Below are 23,652 nucleotides of genomic sequence, written 5' to 3'. Positions count from 1 at the left end.
TGCCTTAGCCGTGGTGTGAAGAGAAAAGGAAGTGACAAGTGTCTGAGCCGAGCAGGATGGCTGAGGACATGGAGACCAGAGTGGAAGATGAGCCCTCCACTTAACCCACCTGGGAAAACGCTGGCAGGGCTATTACACTAATTTCTGTATCCCCGTTAGATTCTTCAAGTTCTGGTATTTGTAACAAAACTGTCCCAATTGGTTGCGGCAAAATTCCTGTACTGCAGCCATTGACTGGCTCTCTCTTCTTGTCACCATGTGGCTCTGCTTGCGGAACAGCACACACTTGCTCCACTTGCTCCCGGAGATCAGGTGGAAGAGCTTCCAGAACAGACGGGTCGAGCTGTGAAACAGCAGACAGTGTGACGTTACAGCGTGCACAGAGACGATGTGTCGGGAGTTAATGTGTCACTTCAATGTGAACGTTCTCAACAGAGAATGGAAGGTGCAGGTGGTGGGGCGAGGAGAGCCACTCCCCCAACCAGCATGTTTGGTTGGTTTTGTTTTTTTGTTTTTTTTCTTTTTAGGGCCACACTTACGGCATATGGAGGTTCCCAGGCTAAGGGTCGAATCAGAGCTGTAGCCACCGGCCTGTGCCACAGCCACAGCAACGTGGGATCTGAGCTGGTGCCTGCGACCTACACCACAGCTCACAGTAAGGCTGGATCCTTAACCCACTGAGAGCAAGGCCAGGGATTGGGCCCACAGCCTCATGGATATTTCATTACCACTGAGCCACAATGGGAATTTTTTTTGGGGGGGGGGTTGGTTTTTTTTGCTAAGAACCAGCACATTTTTGGAATGTCTTTGGGTTTTTGTCATTGAAGCCTCGTCAGCCATGCGTGGAATCTGCAGATGGCAGGTGCACGCCACTGCCCAGTACCACAGGGTCAGCTAAGCCAAATGTCCTCACTGAACCTCTGGCCCAAGAGCAGGCAGACAGGCAGAGTCCTGGTGACACTCAGGGGGAGCGGCCAGTGCCCCAGGCACATGCCCAACTGCTGGGAAGGAGTAATGGTCCTGGGTCGGAAGTTTACCTTTTAGACAGGATACTATCTGCCCCCAACTATAAACACATTTAGGCTGAGCATCGAGCTAGTCAAAAGGGATTCTAGAAGCCACACACTAGAATCGTCTGCCCACCTGTGGAAAGATGCAGGTCCCTAAGCCCAGGTGGCCCCTCTGGGGAGCCCCCCAGCCCCAGGGACCCCACACAAGCACATGGCAAGATCCCTTCCCCAGCCTCAGATGCAGCATGCACATCCTCAGCCTCCTACCTCAGCCTTAGGGGAAAAGAAAACTGATTTTCCCGGCAGAGTTTAGAGTGCTATTTTAAGTTTCCAAGGAGCAAAAATGCCAACAGCATTCCACAGCTGGAGCCCACTCAGAGTTCATGGCTTGGGTGAGGAAAAGGATTCACCCCGCAGAGGAAACTGTTGGCAAATGCTGCGAGAAAAACCTCTGGCCTAAGGCCTCTACTAATGCGCACCAAAGCCGTGCTGCTGGACAGTTAGGTCCCCGGGATTACCACTGGGAGACAGATGGTGGCTGCTGATAGCAGCCATTCACAGAACCAGCTCTCACCTGTGTTTTAAAGCCTGCAGGAGCTGCAGGTCTTGGCAAAAGCGTCATCTTGGCCCTAAGCTGATTATTCCCCATCCGGGATCTGGTGACCCCAGGGCTCGCCCCAGCAGGTACCCCTCCTCCCTTTCCTAGCTCTGTACTGATACAGAAATGAAAAACATTCTTCCTGTTGGGAATCCGCTTTGTACTTCAGTCCTATTTACAATGTTTAAAATATACCTGGGGGAGTTCCCGTCGTGGCTCAGTTGTTAACGAATCCATCTAGGAACCATGAGGTTGCAGGTTCGATCTCTGGCCTCACTCAGTTGGTTAAGGATCCGGCACTGCTGCGAGCTGTGATGTAGGTTGCAGACGTGGCTCGGATCCCATGTTGCTGTGGCTCTGGTGTAGGCTGGTGGCTACAGCTCCAATTAGACCCCTAGCCTGGGAACCTCCATATGCCCAAAGTGCAGCCCTAAAAGGACAAAAGACAAAAGACAAAAAAAGAAAAGAAAAGAAAAGAAAATATACCTGGGAAGGCGACGGGACCTCTATACTAAGGTTAAGTCTTGACTTTAAACTGAGGGGAGAGCGCAGGCCGTTCCACTTCCCTGAGGGCTCCGCTCTGCTGGTGGCAGCACTGGCACCTGATGTCGGATGTGCAGAAAGAGATGGTAAAAAAGTGCAAGTGCTGGAGGCGGATGATATTTCCAGATCCAGCGCAGCTAGAAATACTGAAAAGTACAGAAAATAGCGTCGGGTAGTGGGGAGGGAGGGGGCATCTTAGTTCAGAATGTCAGTCTGGTCCTGAAGTCACATGGAGCTGTGCCACACAACGTGGACACTAACAGCCTCCTGACGACACTGACCTTCCTTGTGCTCCTCTTCTGGGGGCTTCTTCGTTTTTTGAACTTGGAGGAGATCGAGGACAGAGTGTGAGCTGCCAGGAAAGTGGCTCGACTGCACTGCTGGGTGACTGGGACCAGCTGAAGGGTTCGGATTAGTCGGAACCAACTGATTCACTAGAATCCCAACCTAGAACCAGAATAACAAATAGGTTTCTACGGAAAAAGGTTAAATGAAAGTATTCAAACGGAATACCTTCAAAAGTGTTTCTATGATTTATTTCAAATACCACCTCTGTACTAGCTAGTGAGCAATTACTCACCTCAATCTAAGGAGTATCCACTTCTACCCAAATATGATTGCTTCACAATCAGAAAATCCAAAAAAGTGGAGTACTATATCCCACTGAAGTTCTCATCAATTATGTTTTTAAAATAAGATTATAAAAATGTTTACATGGGGGACAGTGTACTTGCAACTTCATCTATCATTTGTCTTTTTAAGATGCAGTGCTCTGTGAGTGAAAACCAGCTTTGTGGGGTGGGGTGGGGTGGGGTTGGGGGAGTGGGTCCCTGCAGTACTCTGTGCAGAGGAGCCAAATGTGCTGGGTAGCACAGCCCTGGCATGGAGCCCCACCCCAGCAGGCTTAGGAACTAATTTCCTGCTCCTTCCACAAAACCCACGCCCAGTCCGTGACCGGCCTCTACTCATGTGTGTACCTAAATACAACCACCCACAGGCTCATCTTGAAAAAAATTAAGATTCTCACATTTTTTGATGCCCTCTCACCAATCTGTTGCAAAGGCACCTTAATACACCTGTGGTAAATTCCCCCTGAAGATCATCTATCAGACAGTAGACTAAAAGGCCCTCAGAAGTCAGGAATTACAGGCGGCTTCACGCTGGCGCGCCCCCCCACCCCCCCGCCGACCCACCTACCTCTAGGGGAACAAGGGCAGGAAGCAAGACACTGCAGGCAAAGTAGGCCCTTGGTTGTTTAAAAGGAAGGTACCTAACAACTCAAGATAGGACACTTGTTACTCTAAGCAGAAAGAGGATTCAGAACTCAAGTAACTCTTAAGTACGGGGACCAGCTCAGGTGAGAAAGTCAAGAGGCTTTCAGTTTCTCTTCTCGTATTACATCAGTGGAGCTGAAAAGACTGCATATAAACCCCTCTGCATCTCACACATGAAGGCCTCAGATCATACCACGATCAAGAAAAACACGACACAGGGTCCTATTTTAAAATGGTACCTACTTACCCCTCTCATATCCGATATGTTGAGTTTCATTGCATGAAACATGTTTAGCGTAGCCTTTCCAATTACTTTTGCACTATCTGTTGCCTGGTCAAGAGTTACGGTCCTGTAAGTGACAGAATTAACTTTTTAAAAGGAACGAAAGCTGCATTCTGTATGTATTCACTAGTACCTCAGCAGTACGGAACTGTTTAAAGAGTTAAAGTTGCAAAGAAAGTTACCAGAAAGTTTGAATAAGTACTAAATATAATCCTTAAAAAGAGAATGAGACAGGTCTTCCTTCCAGGGAGCCAGTAATACTAAATCAATCACACTGGGAACAAGGGGGAAAAAAAATCATCAAGAACACTGGGACTTCCAAAGACCTGGTCAACAAAAAATGAGAAAAATGTTTTAAATGAGATGTATTTTGGTTAATGTAGATACAAATATAAGCATATTAGGGTGCACCTCGAGCATGAGTGGTACGTACAACATTCCAGATCCCAACCGCGGCCACGGGCTGCAGGATGATCTGCACTGAAGTGTGGTTAGTGTTTAGAAGAGAAGGTCTGGATGCTCCTGACTCTACTTTCAACTTGTGAGCACACCCAACCGCGGCCCTTTCCCTCAGGCTAAGTGGACACAGAATGCGTGGACAGCTCTACTGAAGGATGCACGGTGGCGCCCTGTCCAAAACCCAGACAGACTAGAACATACAATTCTCAGGAGGACCAGAGACTGCACCAGCATTATTAGTGCCAAAAACTCCACTGACTGGATTTTTTCACTACCATGAATACATTATGCATTTATCTAAGAAAAGCACATGTTGGAAACCATTTGCAAAACATTTCCACTGGTTTCTTACCTAATAATTATCTTAAATTTATACCCCGCAGATAAACGGAGAGTAACTTAAAAGAAAAATTTGTAGTGGAAAATGGTTGAAACACATATTCAGATCTTCATTTCTTTCCAAAACAACATTAAACGGACTGAACTTACTTTCGGAAGGCATAAACTCTTAAAAGATACAAAAGGGATAGAAGACAGAGTAGAGGAAAAATGTTAGCAATAATTTATTATACTGAAAGCAAATTGGTAAAGGGTAGGTTTCTAAATGCCGCTCAGTGCCAAATGCAGGCGCCACCTTGAGATGTGCCGAGTTCCTTTCCAGAACCTCAGAAAAGCTCAGCAGTTAGAGGGTCGGGTACCTTTGAAAGGAGCGGGGAAGACAGAGAAGCAGACTCTCTGCCGTTGCCCACCCAGACCCCATTCCTACTGAGTAACCAGAACGCAAGCTGCCAGCTTTCCATCTTCCCATCCATCCCCTGGGCAGAGATCTGGCCAGCTGGTTGTGGAAACCAAAGACCGAGCCCTCCAGCCACTCACCCAGAGTGAGGCCCACTAGTCTGCATGTCCCACTAAGAATCCAGAGGCTCCCAACAGCATTCAGATATAAATGCTGTTCATATAAATTGCCGCAAACAGCAACTAAACAGTTTTTAGGAACTCAGAGAAACAGACTGACACTGGCACCAGATCATCATTTAAGAGATGAGATGCTGTTGTTGCATCAGTGAAGTAAGAGATACTCAAATTTAATACTGAAAAAGTATGTGGCATAAAGACAAATCAATAAAATTCCAGAAGGAGCAGACTTCCTATAAAGAACAGGAAGTCAGCACTGAACTTCTCAACAGTAAGCCTGAAAACACGACAATGGAGCCTTTAGAAAAATGACTCCTAAGTTATGTTTATAACCTGTAAGTCAGCAAAACTACTGAGCATGAGCAAGGACAGGTTTACACTCATGAATTCTTCTCTCAAGATACAAGAAGACCAGGGATCCAGGAAAACAGGGATCCAAACAGAGAAGGCACAGGCCACAACTCCAATTCTACAGCAAGTCTTACAATAAGTGAACCCAGACTGGAGCAGCAGGGCCCCAGGAGAGAAGGCTTGGAGAGACAAGGTCAAACCAGTAATAGATGTTGATGTGCTGAAACACAGTCACAGTGGATGGGAGTCTGAGGGTAAACTCAGTGGCGAATTCACAAAAAGCAAGCAAAACAAGCTACTCAAACTCCAGGAAGAACTAGGTCAGTAAGAAAGAAAACGTGATCATGGTGGAGAGTCCAGATCAGCTCCGTAGAGCACGTACATGTCATAATAACGTAACACTGGTGACTGAGCCCAAATCCGCTGACCTTACTGGGGGCAAAGGGGAGATCCTCCCCAGCACCAAGTCTGTAAGCATCCTGCACGACTCAGATGAGCTAGAAATCGCAGTATAAGTGTCTATGGCGAAGTGCAGATGTAACTATCAGAAGAAACCATAAAAAGAAGGGTGAGCTGTAGTCCCCAAGCAGGGGGTAGTGCAAGGGACTGGGAGCTGTACTTGAACTTTTCATTCAGTTATCGCTTTTAAAACGCACACGCCACTCAAATTCAAAACACATAGACACAGAAGAACTCCAAGAGGGAAGAATTCTCTCCCAAAAGGTGAACTGTTACAAGAACATTCTTCCTAAGTGATGGTCAGGCCAAAGCTCTCAATCTAATGTGGCTCTTTGACTTAATGCAACTAAAATTTTGTCACTTCCATGACAGTATTTTAATGTGTCTGAGTCACACGGAGCCTGTGAGGAAGTCTGACTCCCAGAATTAGACACTTCTGAATTTACTCAACCAGACATGACTTCCCTTAGAGCACAGCAGGGGTCCACTAAGCTCTTCTGTTAAGGGCCAGAGAGAAAACAGCTTGTACTTTGTGGTCTATTTCATATATTCTTCACTTTGTACAACCTTTTATATAAAAATCATTCTTAGCTCCCACAAACCAAGTAATATCAGGCCACAGGCTGGACTTGGCCACAGGAAGTAGTTTGTCAATCCCTGAATTACAGGAAATAAAGGATCCGTATTATACTATTTCATAATCTCTCACCTAAAGCATTTTTTTTTTCCTTTCCATGGTCGCACCTGCAGCATATGGAGGTTCCTAGACTAGGGGTTGAATTGGAGCTGCAGCTGCTGGCCTATGCCACAGCCACAGCCACAATGGATCCGAGCCCCACTTGTGACCTATGCCGCGATTTGCAGCAATGCCAGATCTTTAACCCACTGAGTGAGGCCAGGGATCAAACCCACATCCTCATGGATCAGGTTCTTAACCAGCTTTAGCTACAACTCCTAAAGCATTTCTTATGCAGTTATAATACTACCAAAATGTGAGGTTTAAATTAATGGCTTACAATTGATCTACATCTTATTACATGTATAAAATTACATTTGTTTCAATTAATCAGGTACTGATTGTGCATTATCATGTGTCACCCACAGATACTACTTTAAAGCCATGGCAAAAGGTATACTTTACTGCCAGCAATGCAGATTCGGGACCGTGCTGTGTTTACTTTATAAAGTCTTTATCTTGTTAGAGATAAACACAAATACCTGTGGAAGAAATGATACGGTAGCTGAGATGCACTTCAGAGTAACTGGGGGAAGGGGAGGAAGGGCAGCGAGGGGCATCTGACAGCAACTGCCAAGCATGCAGGTGGGTACGTGGGGTTCCTGCTACCATTCTTTAAGTTTTAGGACAAAAATGAACAAATGCCAACCACAGCAAACATGTATGTGCTGACCAAAAAAGCTGAGTATTATTCTTGAACTGAGGGAAATCAAGGACAGTTAAAAGCTCAAATTTTTAAATATTGTAATTAGATTTTTGGAGTACCTAGATTACCCAAAACGGATTAAATGCAGGCTGATTTTCTTACTGAGCTGGCAGGAGCCCCTAGATACTGCTGAATGCACTGCAATATACAGTTACAGAAAACTATAAGATATTTAAAAATGCAGACAGCAAGAGGAAACTCTATTGTCTGGTCTTTTTAGAAAGAAAAAGTTACTTTTGGATGATCTGGTACATATATCTTAAACAAATAAAGTCACAGGTTGTATTCTCAGGGAAGGTATTATAAACTGGATCTGATTCTCCCATAGATACCATGTTTAAAAAGATAACTATATTCCTGAGTAAGGGCCTAATAACCAACTTCTTAGAGCAATGACCGCCAACACTATTTGCAAACCAACTACCATATGAAATGCAGATACATAAAAATGTTTACTGAAGCAGGTAAGTATAACTGTTTGAGATTAACAACTGCATAAAAATATACTTAAAAGTTAAGTTGTTTACTGTCTAATTTCAACCCGTTTGCAGTGATGAAGGTGAGACTCTGCTGCTGGGGAGCAGACGTCTCATGACTCCTGGCAACGCCACCCTGTCTGTGCGGCCACATCTGCGACAGGCACGAACCAACCCTTAATCGAAGAACATTTCATATTTTCTTAAAAGTGGCTTTGGGGGCTTAAAAGTCTCAAAGCTTTGGTTGACTGACACAAGAATTAAAATACAATGTACCATGTAGTATAAAACTGCATACGAAATTAGGTATTTTCACATTGGTCACAAATCTTATACAAAGTTTTATTATTAGTGTCCCTCACATAAAAAAACAGGGTTTAAAATGCTTTCTACCAGTTTTCAGAGACAACAATGGAAAGAAATGTCTCACGCAAGCCATACACTGCAACTTCCCTGTGGGACCTTTGCCCCAAGCCCCTAAGCATCTCCTTGTCCCCACACTACAATCAAATGCCTCAAGACCCAGGGAGAGTCTGTTACCTGCAAATGGTATCACAGATTCCATGGCCTCCAAATTTTGCAGTTTCTACAGGGGCCCCTGGCTTTCGTACCATGATTTTGAGAGTTAGGCGTTTACCCTTCACACCAGCAGTTTCCAGTCGTCGCTGAATTTCTTCCGAAAGGCTCAGAAGAAAAGCTTCTGCTTCTTTAGGCTACAGAAAGACAAACATTAAAAAAAAAAAAAAACCCAACCCTCCATGGTATTTTCCTACAGAATTAACAATTCTTCTCAAGTATTTGAACGTCCAACATTAACCATGTGTGTGATTTACTGTCCTGCTCTTGTTTACTAAAAACAACATTCTGCAAACTCTGGGAATGGCAAGAGTTTTATGACTTTTTTTTTTTTGCCTTTTTAGGGCCGCACCCGCGGCATATGGAGGTTCCCCAGGCTAGGGGTCCAATCGGAGCTGTAGCTGCCGGCCTACACCACAGCCACAGCAATGCCAGATCCAAGCCACGTCTGCAACCTACACCACAGCTCATGGCAACGCTGGATCCCTGACCCACTGAGTGAGGCCAGGGATCGAACCTGAGTCCTCATGATACCAGTCAGGTTTGTTACCGCTTAGCAACAATGGGAATTCTAAGAGTTTTAAGACTGAATTTCAAGCATCACAGCTGGAGAGACAGGACTCTATGAAAATACAAAGAATATAAGGCGGAAATCTGTGAAGAGATCAGTACCTGTGTAAACCTTATTCCATAGTTGATCTCAGCTGAAACAGATTTTCTTTCCTTTTCAGTTCGAACTGGTCTATCATCCAAACCACGGCAGAACCGATAAAGCATCTGTCCTGTTTTGGGTCCAAATTCTTTCTGGAGCTTTGCCATGGTCATATACTGCAAGTCTCCACAAGTTCTAATTCCCAAAGACATCAACTTGGATTCCATCGAACGTCCAACGCCTAAGGAAAGGGACAGTTCTTTAATGCTGCATAAAAACTATTAAAAACAAGTCAGGAGTTCCCACTGTGGCGCAGTGGAAACGAATCCGACCAGGAACCATGAGGCCTCAGAAGAGACCTGCCTGCTGACGCGGTGACCATGGACTTCCAGTCTGCAGGATCTCAAGATTTGACTAGTATAAACCTAAACTCAAACTTCACATGCCGGTTCCTTCTTACACAAAACTGCAATAAGATGTGTTATTACAACTGTTAAATTGTGTTATCTGATAAGGTAATTTGCCGGCATGATTTTAACGTTAATCATTCTAAAATTTTAACCTCAAAGTGACCACTAAAATGTCCTATTTCACATTTCTGACACTAACACATTCTTGGATGTTATTTATTAGGGACTCAGGAAGCTTTAAAACGACCCCAACATCAAATGGCATTTGGGTCATTTATATATTATGGACTATAACAGAAACTTCCAAATAGTGCAGATATACTTTTATTAAGCTTATAAACAAGCATCTAAAAATACCACTAAATCCACTTTTAACAAACAAATGAATTAAAAGAACTTTCACCAAAAATACACTGTCTTGAACTTCCCCACCATAAACACATGGGAGCTTTGTGAAATGAACATAGGCTGCTTCACAAACTAATAGGAGAGGATGATTTGAGATAGTACCATGATTTAGAAAAATTAGAAAGCTGTATCTACCACAGAAAGCAAGTCTAATTATTTAATAACTGTGAAATGAACTGCCCTATACAAAACAATTACATTTGTTCAAAAGGCCCTGAAAGGGCAACTATTTACCAGATACAATTTATTACACTTCATGATTCCACTACCGAAAGACTTTTACATGCTGGGTTAGCCAGCCACACATTAACTACAGAGAAAAGTGAAATGACTGACCATCCTGCTTATTAGGTGGGACAGGTAAGCTTTTGTGGATGTTTTACTTCAACCTGAGTTAACAAAATACTTCATTTTAGGTTTTATTTTTCCTAATATGGTTCATGTATTTTCTTACCCCCCCCCCTTTTTAGGGACATACCTGTGGCATGTGGAGGTTCCTGGTCCAATCGGAGCAGTAGCCACCAGCCTACGTCACAGCAATACGAGATCCAAGCCGCGCCTGCGACCTACACCACAGCTCACAGCAACGCCAGATCCTTAACCCACTGAGCTAGGCCAGGGATCAAATCTGCGTCTCATGGATACTAGTCGGATTCATTTCCACTGAATCACAACGGGAACGCCTCTATTCTCTACTTTTAAACTGTTCGCTCACTAAACTCAGAAAAGCGTCATTAGTTCAGTGACAATTCTATAAGTAGGGAATCGATTCTCAAACCGTTACATGGGGCCTAGAAGTATACTATTTTGATTTATTTAAAGGATCAAAAGTCAGTTTCATTGTATTCTTCAAAATATGATTTCTTAGAATTCTTTGGTCTTGCTACTTGAGAAACACTTAAATACTTGAATTCTCAATTTCATTCCCATGGCACTCAATAAAAGATTAAACATTTTCTTATTTCATGTTTTGGAAAAGAGAGATCTGTAATACAACTGTGAAAAGCACTAATAAATGTTCATAATAAATAAAAGTTAGAAAGAAAAGATCTGTATTTACCTGGTAGATTCGTAACCAGCTGACCTCTGATAAAATCATCTACTTCTTCTGGTTTTAAGTGGTACTGGCCATCTGGTTTTGCTTTTCTAGTTGCCATTCTGGCCAGGAGGATATTAGAACCTAAATTTTAAAAAAGAAAGAAAAAAGTCATTCGAGAAAAATCCACAATTTTAAAATTCCTTAATGAAGACATCTACAGACAGGTTACCTATTAAATTTCTAAAAAGAATGAGAATAATTTTCAACTTGGACCATTTCAAACACAGTACAAAACTTATGTAATTCTGTTACGTATTACAGACTATAACCAGCACATCTGTGGCCCCCAGAGACCACAGGTTTCTCTCTGTTCCAAAATACATGCCATCGGAGTTCCTGTCGTGGCGCAGTGGTTAACAAATCCGACTAGGAACCATGAGGATTCGGTTTTGGTCCCTGCCCTTTCTCAGTGGGTTAATGATCCGGCGTTGCTGTGAGCTGTGGTGTAGGTTGCAGACGTGGCTCGGATCCCGAGTTGCTGTGGCTCTGGTGTAGGCAGGCGGCTACAGCTCCGATTGGACCCCTAGCCTGGGAACCTCCACATGCCGCGGAAGCGGCCCTAGAAATAGCAAAAAAAAAAAAAAAAAAAAATACAAAATACATGCCATCAAAAAACCCACCCAGGTAAAGGAATAGAGAAAACAGTCTCAACCTTAAGATTGGCGGTTTACAGGAAGAAATAAGGCCAGAGAAATGCCACTGTTTAGGTGGAGGAAAAAAGCCCACAGAACCACAACTGTCACTATGTGATCGGAACGTGTAGAGCAGAAACGGAGGGTGTGAGAGTTTTAAAAATGAAGACAGGGAGCTCCAAGGCATGTGTGGGGACACGGCCAAGTAACGCAGAGCAGAAGGCTCCTGGGGCCCAAGAAGATGTCAGGGATCTGAGAGACACCTAAACGGAGTCAGATGGACTTCTGTATAAGTAACAAAATCTCCCCAAATTATAGAGGCTTCTATAAAGAACATACCTTGGTTTTACGGGAGACTTATGTAAAAAAGATACATTTCCCTAGGGTAGATGTGTAGACAGCCATGAAGAGAAGGAAAAGTACTGCAAAGTCACATTAAAATGTTCATAGTGATGGGTTTTAAAGAAAAGGGAGCTGAGGGGTAGAAACATCATTTGGGATCTGTGTCTTAATTGTATGCTTGAACATATATTTGTATCACCACACTTGTCAATTAAAACTGAAAACAAAGAGCTAAACCTGTGCCTGATCCTGGACAAAAGAGGGTAAGTCCTACATGAATGCTGAGAAGGGCTGCAGACTGAAGCCCGGGGAGCTGAGGGCAGGCTGGCTGCTACCTGGGAGGATGCCCTTGATGTGTTAATCATGCTTTGTCTTTTCTGTACCTTAGGATATTCTGATACCTTAAAAATCCTGCCCCCCAGGGCTGGTTAATTCCTGAGGACAGCAGACAACGTCCTTAGAAGCATGCCTCTTACACACATGCCAGACATCCCAACTTCTCAAACTCACACCAAAACCCACTATTTCGGCCGTCCTAAATCATCCCAGGGCCAGGTACCAGGCCCCCAGAGACCACAGGAATTACCCAGAGCAGCCAATCCTAAACTGTGCCCTGTCTAGCCTTCCCTGCAGCAACCCCACCAGAGGCTCTGGCCTTAGACTTGACCCTCATGCCTGCTTCCATCTCCTGACCCAACCCTGGTACTTCTGCAAGTGGCCTGTGTGACATGGCAGGCCCTGGTCTCCTCTCGAGAAATATACGTGATAAAAATCTTCTTTTAGTAGCACTGGCCTCTGTGTTGTCACTGTCACTCAGTTATCTCCATAATTAAAATCACAGAGGTACAAATGAGATAGGGAACTTCAGAGGAAGAGGATTTCTGAATGAGAACAAAAGAGCAGTGGTCAGAACTGACAGGCGAGGAGATACTGCTCCCCAGCCTGTGCGGACAGAGAGCAGCAGGATCTGCTCTGGATCCCCCTGAGGGAACAGCGGGCAAAGAGGCGTCTTGGCAAGAGGCTGTCGAGAAAGGAGGAGGGACTCAGGGAGGCCTGGGGATAATACAGGGACCAGAGCACTTGGGGGAGAATCAACAGAAGGGCAGATGATAGGAGAGGCCAGGGAAAACAAGGGGCTTAACGATAGGACAGACAAGGGGCAGGGAGAGGGGATAACTGGAGAAGGAACACGTCAATACGGGACTCCGGGCTTGGAGAGGGTGAGGACAGGACTGCTGAGCCCCCGGAAAGGAGACCCTAGCCAGAAAGCAGCTGAGTTACAGAGCTCAACTTAATCCCAACCCCAGATCTCCCCATTTTTGAAAAGCAAGTAAGAAATATTCCAACTTGTTTACTCCAAAGACACTTTCAACCATTTACTTATATTTCCAACATTTTTATTTCATGCTTTGCCTAAAATTGTGAGCCATGCTGTAAGAACTGTCTTAGAAGTGGGTGGCTTATGCAGTAAGGTAACGAAAAGAAAATCTAAAAATCACTCCTAAAAACAGAGTGGTATTCAACCATCCCAGAGCAAGGCTTTGAGTGAAATGAACAGCACGAGATAAGCTGGCTACTAACCAATTCCCACAGAGGCAGCACATTTAGTCTGGTCTTTGATTTCCATGCGGACAGCATTTGCAAACTCGTCAGGAGTGAGTCTGGTCTCCGCGAGGATTTCAGTGATGTCCACCAGGGCTTCGTCACAGCTGACAGCTTCGATGTTATGTGTGTAGCTACCAACACAAAGCAATACAACCCATTACAGCTTAACATCTAGCAGAAAAAACATGGCAAAGAGTCTTCCTAGAGCACCTTTCTTCTCCTCACAGATAATGCTAATATTTTTAGCATTTTAATTAAACTGGCCCAAGTGCCATTATTTAGCCACTTAACTTTTAAGTGAAAAGGAGCAGAAGAAAGAAAGAAGAAGGCACGTGTATCTCTTAGCTCATCAATACCCCAAGCCTTGGCCTGCCCTCCAGAGGCCTAGAACACAGCCCTGCTCACTCCCACTGTGTCTGTAGCTGCTGCCAGGGTACACAGCACTATTGAGGAGCTGGGACAACGACCTTATCTGGTCTTTTCTAGAAAAAATATGCTGACTCCAGTTTTAGAGCACACATGGCCTGCCATTCATGTATTTCAAATTTTGAGCTTTGAATATTAAATACATCTACACTGTAAATGTTTTAAAAATTAATCTCCTTTTCTCAAGCCAACTAATCACCCTCCTGAAACTACAGTTGACCTTTGAACAATACTTGTTTGAACTGCACAGGTCCACTTACACAGGTACTTTTTTCAAGAGTAAATACAGAGCTCTGAGTGAGGGGTGAAGGCAGAGAACCCAGGGGTACTGAGAGCCGGCTCAAAGTTAGAGGCAGAAACTCCACTGGATGGAGAACAGCCCCTGAGCCCCCAAGCTGTTTAAGGGTCAACTGTATTACTAAAAACATTTATAAAAACTAACTTTTGGCATTCCTAGTGATTTTAGAGGACAAAGGGTTTGAACAAGTCTCTTCTTGTTAATCTGCAGTTCTAATTTTATTTTATTTTATGTTTTTCTTTTTAGGGCTGCACCTATAGCATATGGAAGTTCCCAAGTGTTGAACCGGAGCTGCAGCTGCCGGCCTACGCCACAGCCACGCGGGATCCAAGGCACATCTTGCAGATCTCAGCAACACTGGATCCTTAACTCAGTGAGGCTAGGGATTGAATTCACATCCTCAAGGACACTAACCTGCTGAGCTACAACGGGAGCTCCGAGTTCTAATTTTAAACAAAACTATGATTCATGTAATAACAGAGAATAGCCAGGTTACAAAATTCCAATCCTTCATCTGTCTGGTTCCAATTTTACATCAGCATCAGGAAGCACCTGATCCACCTGAGCAGTGCAGAAATGTCCTTGGCACTGGGCTGCCGTTACTGGAGGTGGTCAGGGGAAGGAGAGAGGCTGTGACATTGGTTCCCGAGAGTGATGAGGGTCTAGCAAATGTAGCTCTGATGGTCCCAAGGAAAACTGAACGTGCTTTAATATTAGGCGAAAATAGTGAAATAACAGAGCTGGGAGAGTGACGGATCACACACTGTACCTTGCCAGAGTTTCATACATCGTTCGTGCAACCTCCTTATACGCATGAAAATCATACGGTACAGCCTGAAGACTAGGACAAAGTTGTTTTGCTTGCCCAAAGTACATTCCATTTCTAATGCCAACTTGTCTAGGGAAAGAACAAAATAGAATGGCGGTTATACAAGGAATGTCAAAATGCCACAACAAGTTATCAAATATTGGTAATATCTCCCCTTGCCACTAATACACAATTTTCATTTACCTCCATTCTCATCAGGTGTTAAAAAAATAGGCATTAAGAAAACTTACAGGTTTGCCTTCCCCCAGGGGAAAATCCCACAATTGTCTCATCAGTGTGACATGTGCAGCTGTGCCAAAATGTGCTATTAACAGACCAGGTTTGGCTCCTGCCAATGTCAAGACGTCTCCTGAGACCCAGACCCCTGGCCCCTTCTCAGAGATGCCAGCGTGCCGTATGCTGTCGACACTACAACCACCAGAGAGCAGGACTGTGCGGTCAGAAAGGTCTACCTCTCCCAACTCTGCCCTGCTCAGCCAAGTCATCCCCGAAGGCAAAGAATGTAGGCAAAGAACTACAAGAAGCAGCCATGTGACAGAAAAGCAGATGTACTGATCCTGCCACTACCCAGTTCTCAACCAACCACGCCCACGGCTGCTCAGCAGCTGAGATGCCCACAGCATTGTGTATGATGGGACCTGACCCTGGGCAGGACCCAGGCCTCCAACACCTTGAGAGACTAACTGAAAATGGTCAATTTACAATCTTGTGTGTGTCTCAGTGCCCTATGTTACCTTTGCTATTTAGAGCATCCAGCGCAAAACTATAATTACAGAATTACATGTAATTAGCGAATTTTACCACACTGCAATGAATCAAGAAAAAACAATAACGTAAAAAAACACAAGCAAATAATAAGCAGCGTTTCACCAGATTAGATACTGCTATGTAAATATATCAAATGGTTACTTTATATAGCTATTCAATAAATATTTACTAAGTGCTTATTTAGTATAGAGGTGTGCCCTGTGTGAAGAAACAGATATACAAAGTCTTGAATTACTTAGAGGTGTGTGGCACTGTGCCCATCTCAGACCACCAGTGAGAGGCAAGAAGGAAAAGAATCTTCCAAGTTATTCAGATGAAGTAAATGCAAAATGACATGCTTTTTTTTTTTTTTTTAATGGCTGCACTTGCAGCATATGGAAGTTTCTGGGCCACGGGTCAAAATGAAGCTGCAGCTACAGGCCTACACCACAGCCAAAGCAACAGCAACACTGGATCCCAGCCACATCTGCAACCTGTTGCCTGCAACCTGTGGCAATGCCAGTTCCTCAACCCACTGAGCAAGGCCTGGAATTAAACCCACATCCCCATGGACATGTTTTGGGTTCTTAACCTGCTGAGCCACAACAAAAACTCCTGCATTTCCAACGTATATAAAAACAGAAGTAGATTATCTGACTGCAAAGCCCACAGCAGATGAGAAATATCTAATGGGGGGAAAGGACAGTAAAGGAAGAAATGACCAACAAATCATGGTAAAGGAAACAATGCTTTCATTCTCTTAGCAAACACTGGTGTCTTAGGCACTATATGAACACAGCAGCTCTCAAAACTTCCCTGGGGACAGCCTGTACCAGTCCAGGAGAGGACAGATTCAATTCAATGAACCCTGTTTATAAGGCAGAGAACTTAATATATAATAGTTGAGAAGTCTACAAAGACATAAATAAATAGCTTAAAATATTTTAACATGCTAGATTTTTAGGTTTAGGAGTTAAAAGCTAAACTTAACAAATTAAAGGTTCATTTGGAAAGGAATGCGTTATGTAATTCCTATAAATATCATATTCTTATATTTACACTCATTTCATTTTCAAGTTTTTCACTTGCACAAAAAATTTTAGGGGCATATTACTTGGAAAAATAAAATACACCAAATATGTACTCAAGCAGAGCTACCTCATAGAGAGAAACATTTAGGGAAGTTATGAACAAAAAAGGAAAACTTAAGAGGCTTCAGATAACTAACGGAAGGAAAATACCCTGAGTTGGTGCTGGGAAACTAGACTTCTTTCACATAAAATCAATGAGTAAAGACAACTGCCAAACAGTCTGAAGTGACTCTTCACTGCAGCGATGGCTATGTCTCTCGGCTAAGACCCCGTGCAGGACTGACCCCGAGACCTCAGGAGTTTGCTGCAGGAAGTGTTCATCCTCAGGTCTGTGAAGATCGCACACTCCTTCCTCCGTGTGCCACATGCTGGTGTTGCACTGGACAGGAAACCTCAACCTTTAATCACTGTCACCATCAATCACTATCTTGAGGGACATTCCATTGCTAAGAACTGTAAAGGGTCCTTATAAAGCACGTGATGACAGAGGTTTAAAAATGTGATCTTAAAAATCTAGGACTCCAGGGTATCTCTATTCACTCAGTATGGGTAAAGCTGGTTCTTCACGGGAGCAGGAATAACACCACTCACAGCTGTGCATACTCTGACCTACATACATATATTCTACCACATACAAACTTCTACCATCTCATGCTCATGTTCCATCCTCAGCTGACGCCATTATTACAAAGTCTGTGTCTGTTGAAAACTCACCAAAATGCCTCAAACTGGGATGACTGTCCCTACAATCTAGTCCCCACTTCAAATAGAGAAATATTTCTCTGATTAAACTATGAATATAAGTATTTTTTTAAAAAGCTTAAGGAAAATCTAAACTATTACACAACCACACACACCAAAAAAGCCTTCATTAGGAAATAGCCTTCATTAGGAAATAGCCCTCGAGAAAATGAAAAATTACAATTAAAGGACAAAAACCCCACTATTGCAGGTTTCGGCTTTCTTTTCCAACTTACACTCAAACTCATTTTCGTCACTTTTTGCATCATCTAAAACAAACACTTGCCATCTTTAATGGCTTGCCACACTGTATCTAGCCCTCATACACTGTTATCCCAATTACACCTGTAATTCAGCATGACAACCGCCATCTGTGGAACAATACAAATGCACCATCCACACACCAACAGAAGCCTGGAGCCCAGACACATCTGTGGCTTCTGGAGTCTAAAACCACCAGGAGCTGGTAAGATGTCTGACTATGAGGCAGCTGGGGCACTCACTCCCCAGCTGGCATCAAGCCCAGGTTGCTGGGTGAGAAGGGAGACCCTGCAGAGGCAGCACAGAAAGAGTGGAGCTCTCATCCCACCAACAAGCAAAAGCCAAAGCCTGAGAAAGTATTTCTGGGTTTCATCACACCCTCCAGATAGGGAATGCAAGGTCCAGCCACCAGACGTTGCTGCTTGCCACTGTCTCTTAACTCAGCAGGGGGAAAAGACCAGCCTACCAAACACAACGTAAAATCAGCTCTAAACTACCCATGCTAATAAAAATACAATAATCCAAAATGCATTCAGATTTTTTTTTTTTTTGGTCTTTTTTGTTGTTGTTGTTGCTATTTCTTGGGCCACTCCCGCGGCATATGGAGGTTCCCAGGCTAGGGGTCCAATCGGAGCTGTAGCCACCGGCCTACGCCAGAGCCACAGCAACGCGGGATCCGAGCCGCGTCTGCAACCTACACCACAGCTGACGGCAACGCCGGATCGTTAACCCACTGAGCAAGGGCAGGGACCGAACCCGCAACCTCATGGTTCCTAGCCGGATTCGTTAACCACTGCGCCATGACGGGGACTCCCAGATTTGACTTAATTATCTTTTTTTTATTAAAGTTAAGTTTCAATTCCTTGGCTACATTATCAACTACCAAAGATTAAAACAATTCTGTCGGGAGTTCCCATCGTGGCTCAGTGGTTAAAGAATCTGACTAGGAACCATGAGGTTTTGGGTTCGATCCCTGGCCTCACTCAGTGGTTAAGGATCTGGCATTGCCGTGAGCTGTGGTGTAGGTTGAAGACGCAGCTCGGATCTGGCATTGCTGTGGCTGTGGCTTAGGCGGGCGGCTACAGCTCCAATTAAACCCCTAGCCTGGGAACCTCCATATGCCGCAGGAGCGGCCCTAGAAAAGACAAAAACAAAAAACAAAAAAACCCACAAAATTCTGTCAATTGAGAAAGGCAAAATTTGTACAAGTGTAAAGCTTGATATGTCATAAATGGAAAAAAAAGAAAATGCCTTATAATTACGTATGTTTGAATATAATCCTTTCTTCTTAAATATCCTTTTTATAAAATAATTGGCAAGATTTAAAACAAACTATTCTGGTTAGATGATGTTGCTATTTTTTTGTTCAGATTAGACTTGAATGACCCTATTTATTTAGTTGGCCTTTGTCTTCTTTTCCTTTTTTTGGCCATGCTCACAGCACATGGAAGTTCCTGAGTCAGAGCTCAAACCAGCACCACAGCAGCAACCTGAACCCCTGCAGTGACAACACTGGATCCTTACCCGCTGCACCACAGGAGAACTCCATGAATAACCTTAACTTTAAATCAAGACTGAAAAATGTTACATATATCATGTGATTATTGGATACTGTTAAGGTTATATGTCAATTAAAAAGAACGACAAAGCCATAAAGATACTACCTTAAAAAAAAAAAAAAACTAAAAAATATGTACCTGATGTGACTTCTTTCTGTAATTATTAAATACTTGCCAACAATGTGTAAGTAAATGCTTGCTGTATTACAAAGGTAAAACTGTCTATGTTATCAAGAAAGAAAAAAAAAAAAAGTATGCTCTTTTTAATTCATCACTTCATTATTACTCCCTCTATTTTTACAACTATTATAATCAATTTTTTCTTTTAAAGTATGGTATATATGTCTGCTTCTTCTAGTATTCAAACAGGTTGTAATTAGGATTTAAGATGAAGTTAGGATGAAGCTCTAAGAAGTAGGTTTTAACAAGCTGACAATACTGCATCTTTTAAAGCGAGGAGATAGGCGTCCAGGATGAAAGGGTTTAGATGAAACTTAACAGGCAATCAGATTTTAACAGAACTTAACAAAAACACTGAGAATTAGGTTTAAGTAACTGGGAACTTTTCTGGAAGATGGAAAGATTAGAGTAAACAGCAGTGAGGCCCTCTCCCACTCAAAACTTTAACTGTGCTTCAAAAGACAAGGTTAAAAATAACAATGTCCAGCTTCTACTGGTTTCCACTGGAGGACCTATTGGTTTATCAGGACACTAGGGTACTTATTTAAAGTTACCTAGCAGGAGTTCCCGTCGTGGCGCAGGGGTTAACGAATCCGACTAGGAACCATGAGGTTGCGGGTTCGGTCCCTGCCCTTGCTCAGTGGGTTAATGATCCGGCATTGCCGTGAGCTGTGGTGTAGGTTGCAGATGCGGCTCGGATCCCGCGTTGCTGTGGCTCTGGTGTAGGCAGGCGGCTACAGCTCCGATTGGACCCCTAGCCTGGGAACCTCCATATGCCGCGGGAGCGGCCCAAGAAATAGCAAAAAAAGACAAAATAAATAAATAAATAAATAAAGTTACCTAGCAGTTGGGACAGGAGAAAAAAGGGAAACGGAAGGGATTAAGACTAGAAAGATTTCTTTCCATAACATGTCTGTAACATTTAAATCACAGGCCTGACTAGCATGTCTGAAACCACTTCAAAAACTATATAAAAATCATTAAGTAAATTACTCATTAAGTATTATAACACCCTTCATTTCTACATACCTGGCTTCATAACTACAAGATGCAATTTCAGCCTTTGACAAAACATAATCAATTCCATTTGTTTGTGCAGAATCTTGATTTTCCCACATTGATGAATCTGGTATTTCCGCTTTAAAAATAAAAATTAATGACTATGTTAAAAACTGACTTTCCTTAACTTTTATTCAATAAATTTACCATTCCTTTCATATTCAAATATTCAATAAATCCACAGTTATCCCCAATGACATTTACCCCCTTATTTAATCAAAGAAATCTGTAAATCTAAAATGATTTGTTTCCCATATATTCTTCACCAACAGTCTGATTAAAACTTATCATAATAAATAGAGAGGGTTCTGTTTTTAACAATAGATTTAAAACATATATGCCAAAACATAAATATAAAATATCCCTTTAACACAATCTCTGAGATGGATGAGGATGAAAAGCGATCAGGGAGATGAACCCTCCCTACAGCCTCAAAGGATGACAGAGCTCTCTGGGATGGAAACCAGTTAATGGAAAATACAATCAACTCCTCTGAACATCCTTTGCCGTTTCCTAAAGAAAACCATCTGCAAAGCTTACATCTGATTAACAATATTTTCCAAAAACATAAAATTCCTATATGCCACTTGATTAAAACATTATTTCACAGGTCACATACCGTAAAAAGTTTCATTCCAAATCTAAGATTTTTCTTGTCAACACACATCAGATAAAAGGGTATCACAGTATTTTCTCCCCTTTCAGGAAATTCTACTTTTGGTTTAACATTGTATGTTCAATTAAAAACATTCAAGTGTGATCAGAAAAGCAATTGCTTGAGAGACTACAACTCCAGCCCAAAGAGTAGAGCTCACAAATAAGCCTTAATATCCACACTAAATTTATAGCTTCACACCAGAACATGAGAACACACAGTCCAGAGCCTACCGAGTGCACTTCATATCACTTCACCAGTGAGTGAGATATAGGCTAAAAACACAACTTCAGTGTTGTCTCTTGGGATAGTACTGAGTTCCAAGAAGAATATGCTCTGAAAACATCTATTCTCAGCCATAGTTCACCACTGTTCTGAACAAAAAATACCATTAGTTAGTAAAATAAGACCAAGCTCACACTTCAGCTAATTCTAGACCAACCTATTCTGAGTACACTGTTGGCAACACCTAACTAACGAACCCAGTATTTATCTTCTATTTATTCAGAGACATAATGTTCCATGAAAAAAATCAGTCAAGTAAAGCACCACCAGGAAAACACTGCAGAGGTCTGGCTTCAGAAGCTGAAACAATCCTTCCTGGTGTGACCTCAGCAATCATGCACATATTTCACCCAACTGTGCAACCCACACAAGCATTTCTGGATTCTGGCACCCACACACCCAAAACGCAAAGGCAAACTAAACTCCTGGAGGATCAGTATCTTAATGGGGTCAGATTCCACCTGCATCAAAAATAAAAACAGCAAAAGATAAAATATGAGCCATGATTTCTGACACATTGTGACTAACATATGCTGTCCTATGACAAATTCAAGACAGAATGCAGAGCAGGCTACCCCATGTTTCTGGACGATTCTGGAAGGCTAAATATCACCCATTGTTCTAAACTGAAAATCTGTAAGAATTTCGGGGCTGTCAGTATCCCAGTTCAACAGAGGCTGCTACCAAACCAAAAAAAAAAAAGAAGAGTTGAGGCCTGAAGAGCCACATCCAGCTGCCTTTCAAAGGAGTTCTGCCCTAAAAGCTGGGGAGTTAGGTGACTTATATTCAAAACTCTAGTTAAATAACCTAAGAACTTGTTCTAAAAGTGGCAGAAAGGCCATGCTTGCGGTGATAGCGGCGCCTGCGTCCCTGCTCCCCACGCCTGCCTGGGCGGCACTTCGCGTCTGCATCCTTTCACAGGGTGGCTGACCTGTTCCTCAGCGCGGCAGGGGCGCGGTCCCTCCACCCGCGGAGTGAGCTGCTTCATGGGAGGTGCAGGGAAATGCAGGGGCACACTGTCCTCACTGGAGGGCAAAGTAGAGAACTGCTCATCAAAACGCGACAAGCTAGACGGGCACCTGGAGAGTGTGGAGGGACGGTTGGAGGAATCAGAGGCCAGGACCCAAGTCTGTGAAAAAGAAATCGCTGAGAATAAATCTTGACTAAAACAACTGTAAAACTGTTGTTCTTTAGAACAAACACTCAAGTTGGTGAAGGGATAGGAAACACCTGCATTCTGGGATTAAGGAGGGGCGGTAAGGCCCCAACCATGAAATCGTGAGTATAAATGGACTCCAGATATGAGATCCTCAAGGAGACAGCTCACGGCTGAGGCTGGTGCAAGAAGCAGCTTTGAAGAAGTTGGGGATAGAGGGCCCTGTTAAGCTGGTCTGATGAGACAAAGAGTCTCTGGAAATGACAAGCGAGAAACCAAGTTTCCACAAAGGCCTGAAGATGCTGTTCTAATACTCTGCCTAGACCTACAAGCCAAAACATCTGAATATTTTTTAAAAGCTCCTGCACAGAAGCCAAAGATACAAATTCCTAAACTGATCTTCAGTGTTTTAAAATTTGGTATCATGGGACCAAATCTCTAGTCATGGGACTCAGGGAAAGAAAGATCGAAGAACAACAAGAGGAACAAAAGCACTGAAAAAACAAGTTCCAAATCCAAGCTTAGCTCCAACCAAGCTTTATAATTAAAGACAACTGATTCATGTTATTAATGTAGCAAATATTTTGGTAAGATCCTAACGGGTCAAAAGGCTTGTTAGGACACAAAAGTGAATGATATCAAGTTAAAGACAGTATAAAACACAAAGTATCATACTCACTTTTTCTAGTGACAGGAAGAACTGCTTTTGACAGTTCTCAATGGCAAGTGAAACTGCAGTACTTGTAACGTTTACGTCTGGTTTACCACTTACACTTGGAGGCAGAGGGGATGTGAGTTATAAAAAGGTCATTACAGTGCTATGAAAACCCA

The 23,652-nt window shown here is 43.2% G+C and overlaps 1 protein-coding gene across 14 annotated transcripts in view; it reads right to left on the bottom strand.

Moving 5' to 3' along the window:
• REV1 (REV1, DNA directed polymerase) overlaps positions 1-23,652 on the bottom strand; it is an 87,103-nt gene that overhangs the window by 3,380 nt on the left and 60,071 nt on the right. For 6 of the 14 annotated variants that reach the window (XR_002342523.1, XM_021087184.1, XM_021087182.1 and 3 more), the window contains 10 exons: positions 20,696-20,804; positions 15,028-15,156; positions 13,511-13,665; positions 10,917-11,036; positions 9,059-9,279; positions 8,351-8,523; positions 3,673-3,775; positions 2,433-2,598; positions 2,095-2,297; positions 110-343 (listed from right to left, as the gene is read on the bottom strand). Coding sequence is in view for 12 of the 14 variants with exons in the window: in XM_021087184.1 (XP_020942843.1) it covers positions 110-343; positions 2,095-2,297; positions 2,433-2,598; positions 3,673-3,775; positions 8,351-8,523; positions 9,059-9,279; positions 10,917-11,036; positions 13,511-13,665; positions 15,028-15,156; positions 20,696-20,804 (1,613 nt within the window). In the remaining 2 variants the exon portion in view is untranslated. Of the gene's footprint in view, positions 1-109; positions 344-2,094; positions 2,298-2,432; positions 2,599-3,672; positions 3,776-8,350; positions 8,524-9,058; positions 9,280-10,916; positions 11,037-13,510; positions 13,666-15,027; positions 15,157-20,695; positions 22,795-23,652 lie in introns of those variants that run through there. The other 8 variants (XR_002342524.1, XM_021087187.1, XM_021087179.1 and 5 more) reach the window with 3 other exon arrangements.

Source organism: Sus scrofa, chromosome 3 (genome assembly GCF_000003025.6).
Source record: "Sus scrofa isolate TJ Tabasco breed Duroc chromosome 3, Sscrofa11.1, whole genome shotgun sequence".
Classification (NCBI taxonomy): Eukaryota; Metazoa; Chordata; class Mammalia; order Artiodactyla; family Suidae; genus Sus; species Sus scrofa.
This window is presented reverse-complemented; position numbering and strand designations above follow the sequence as displayed.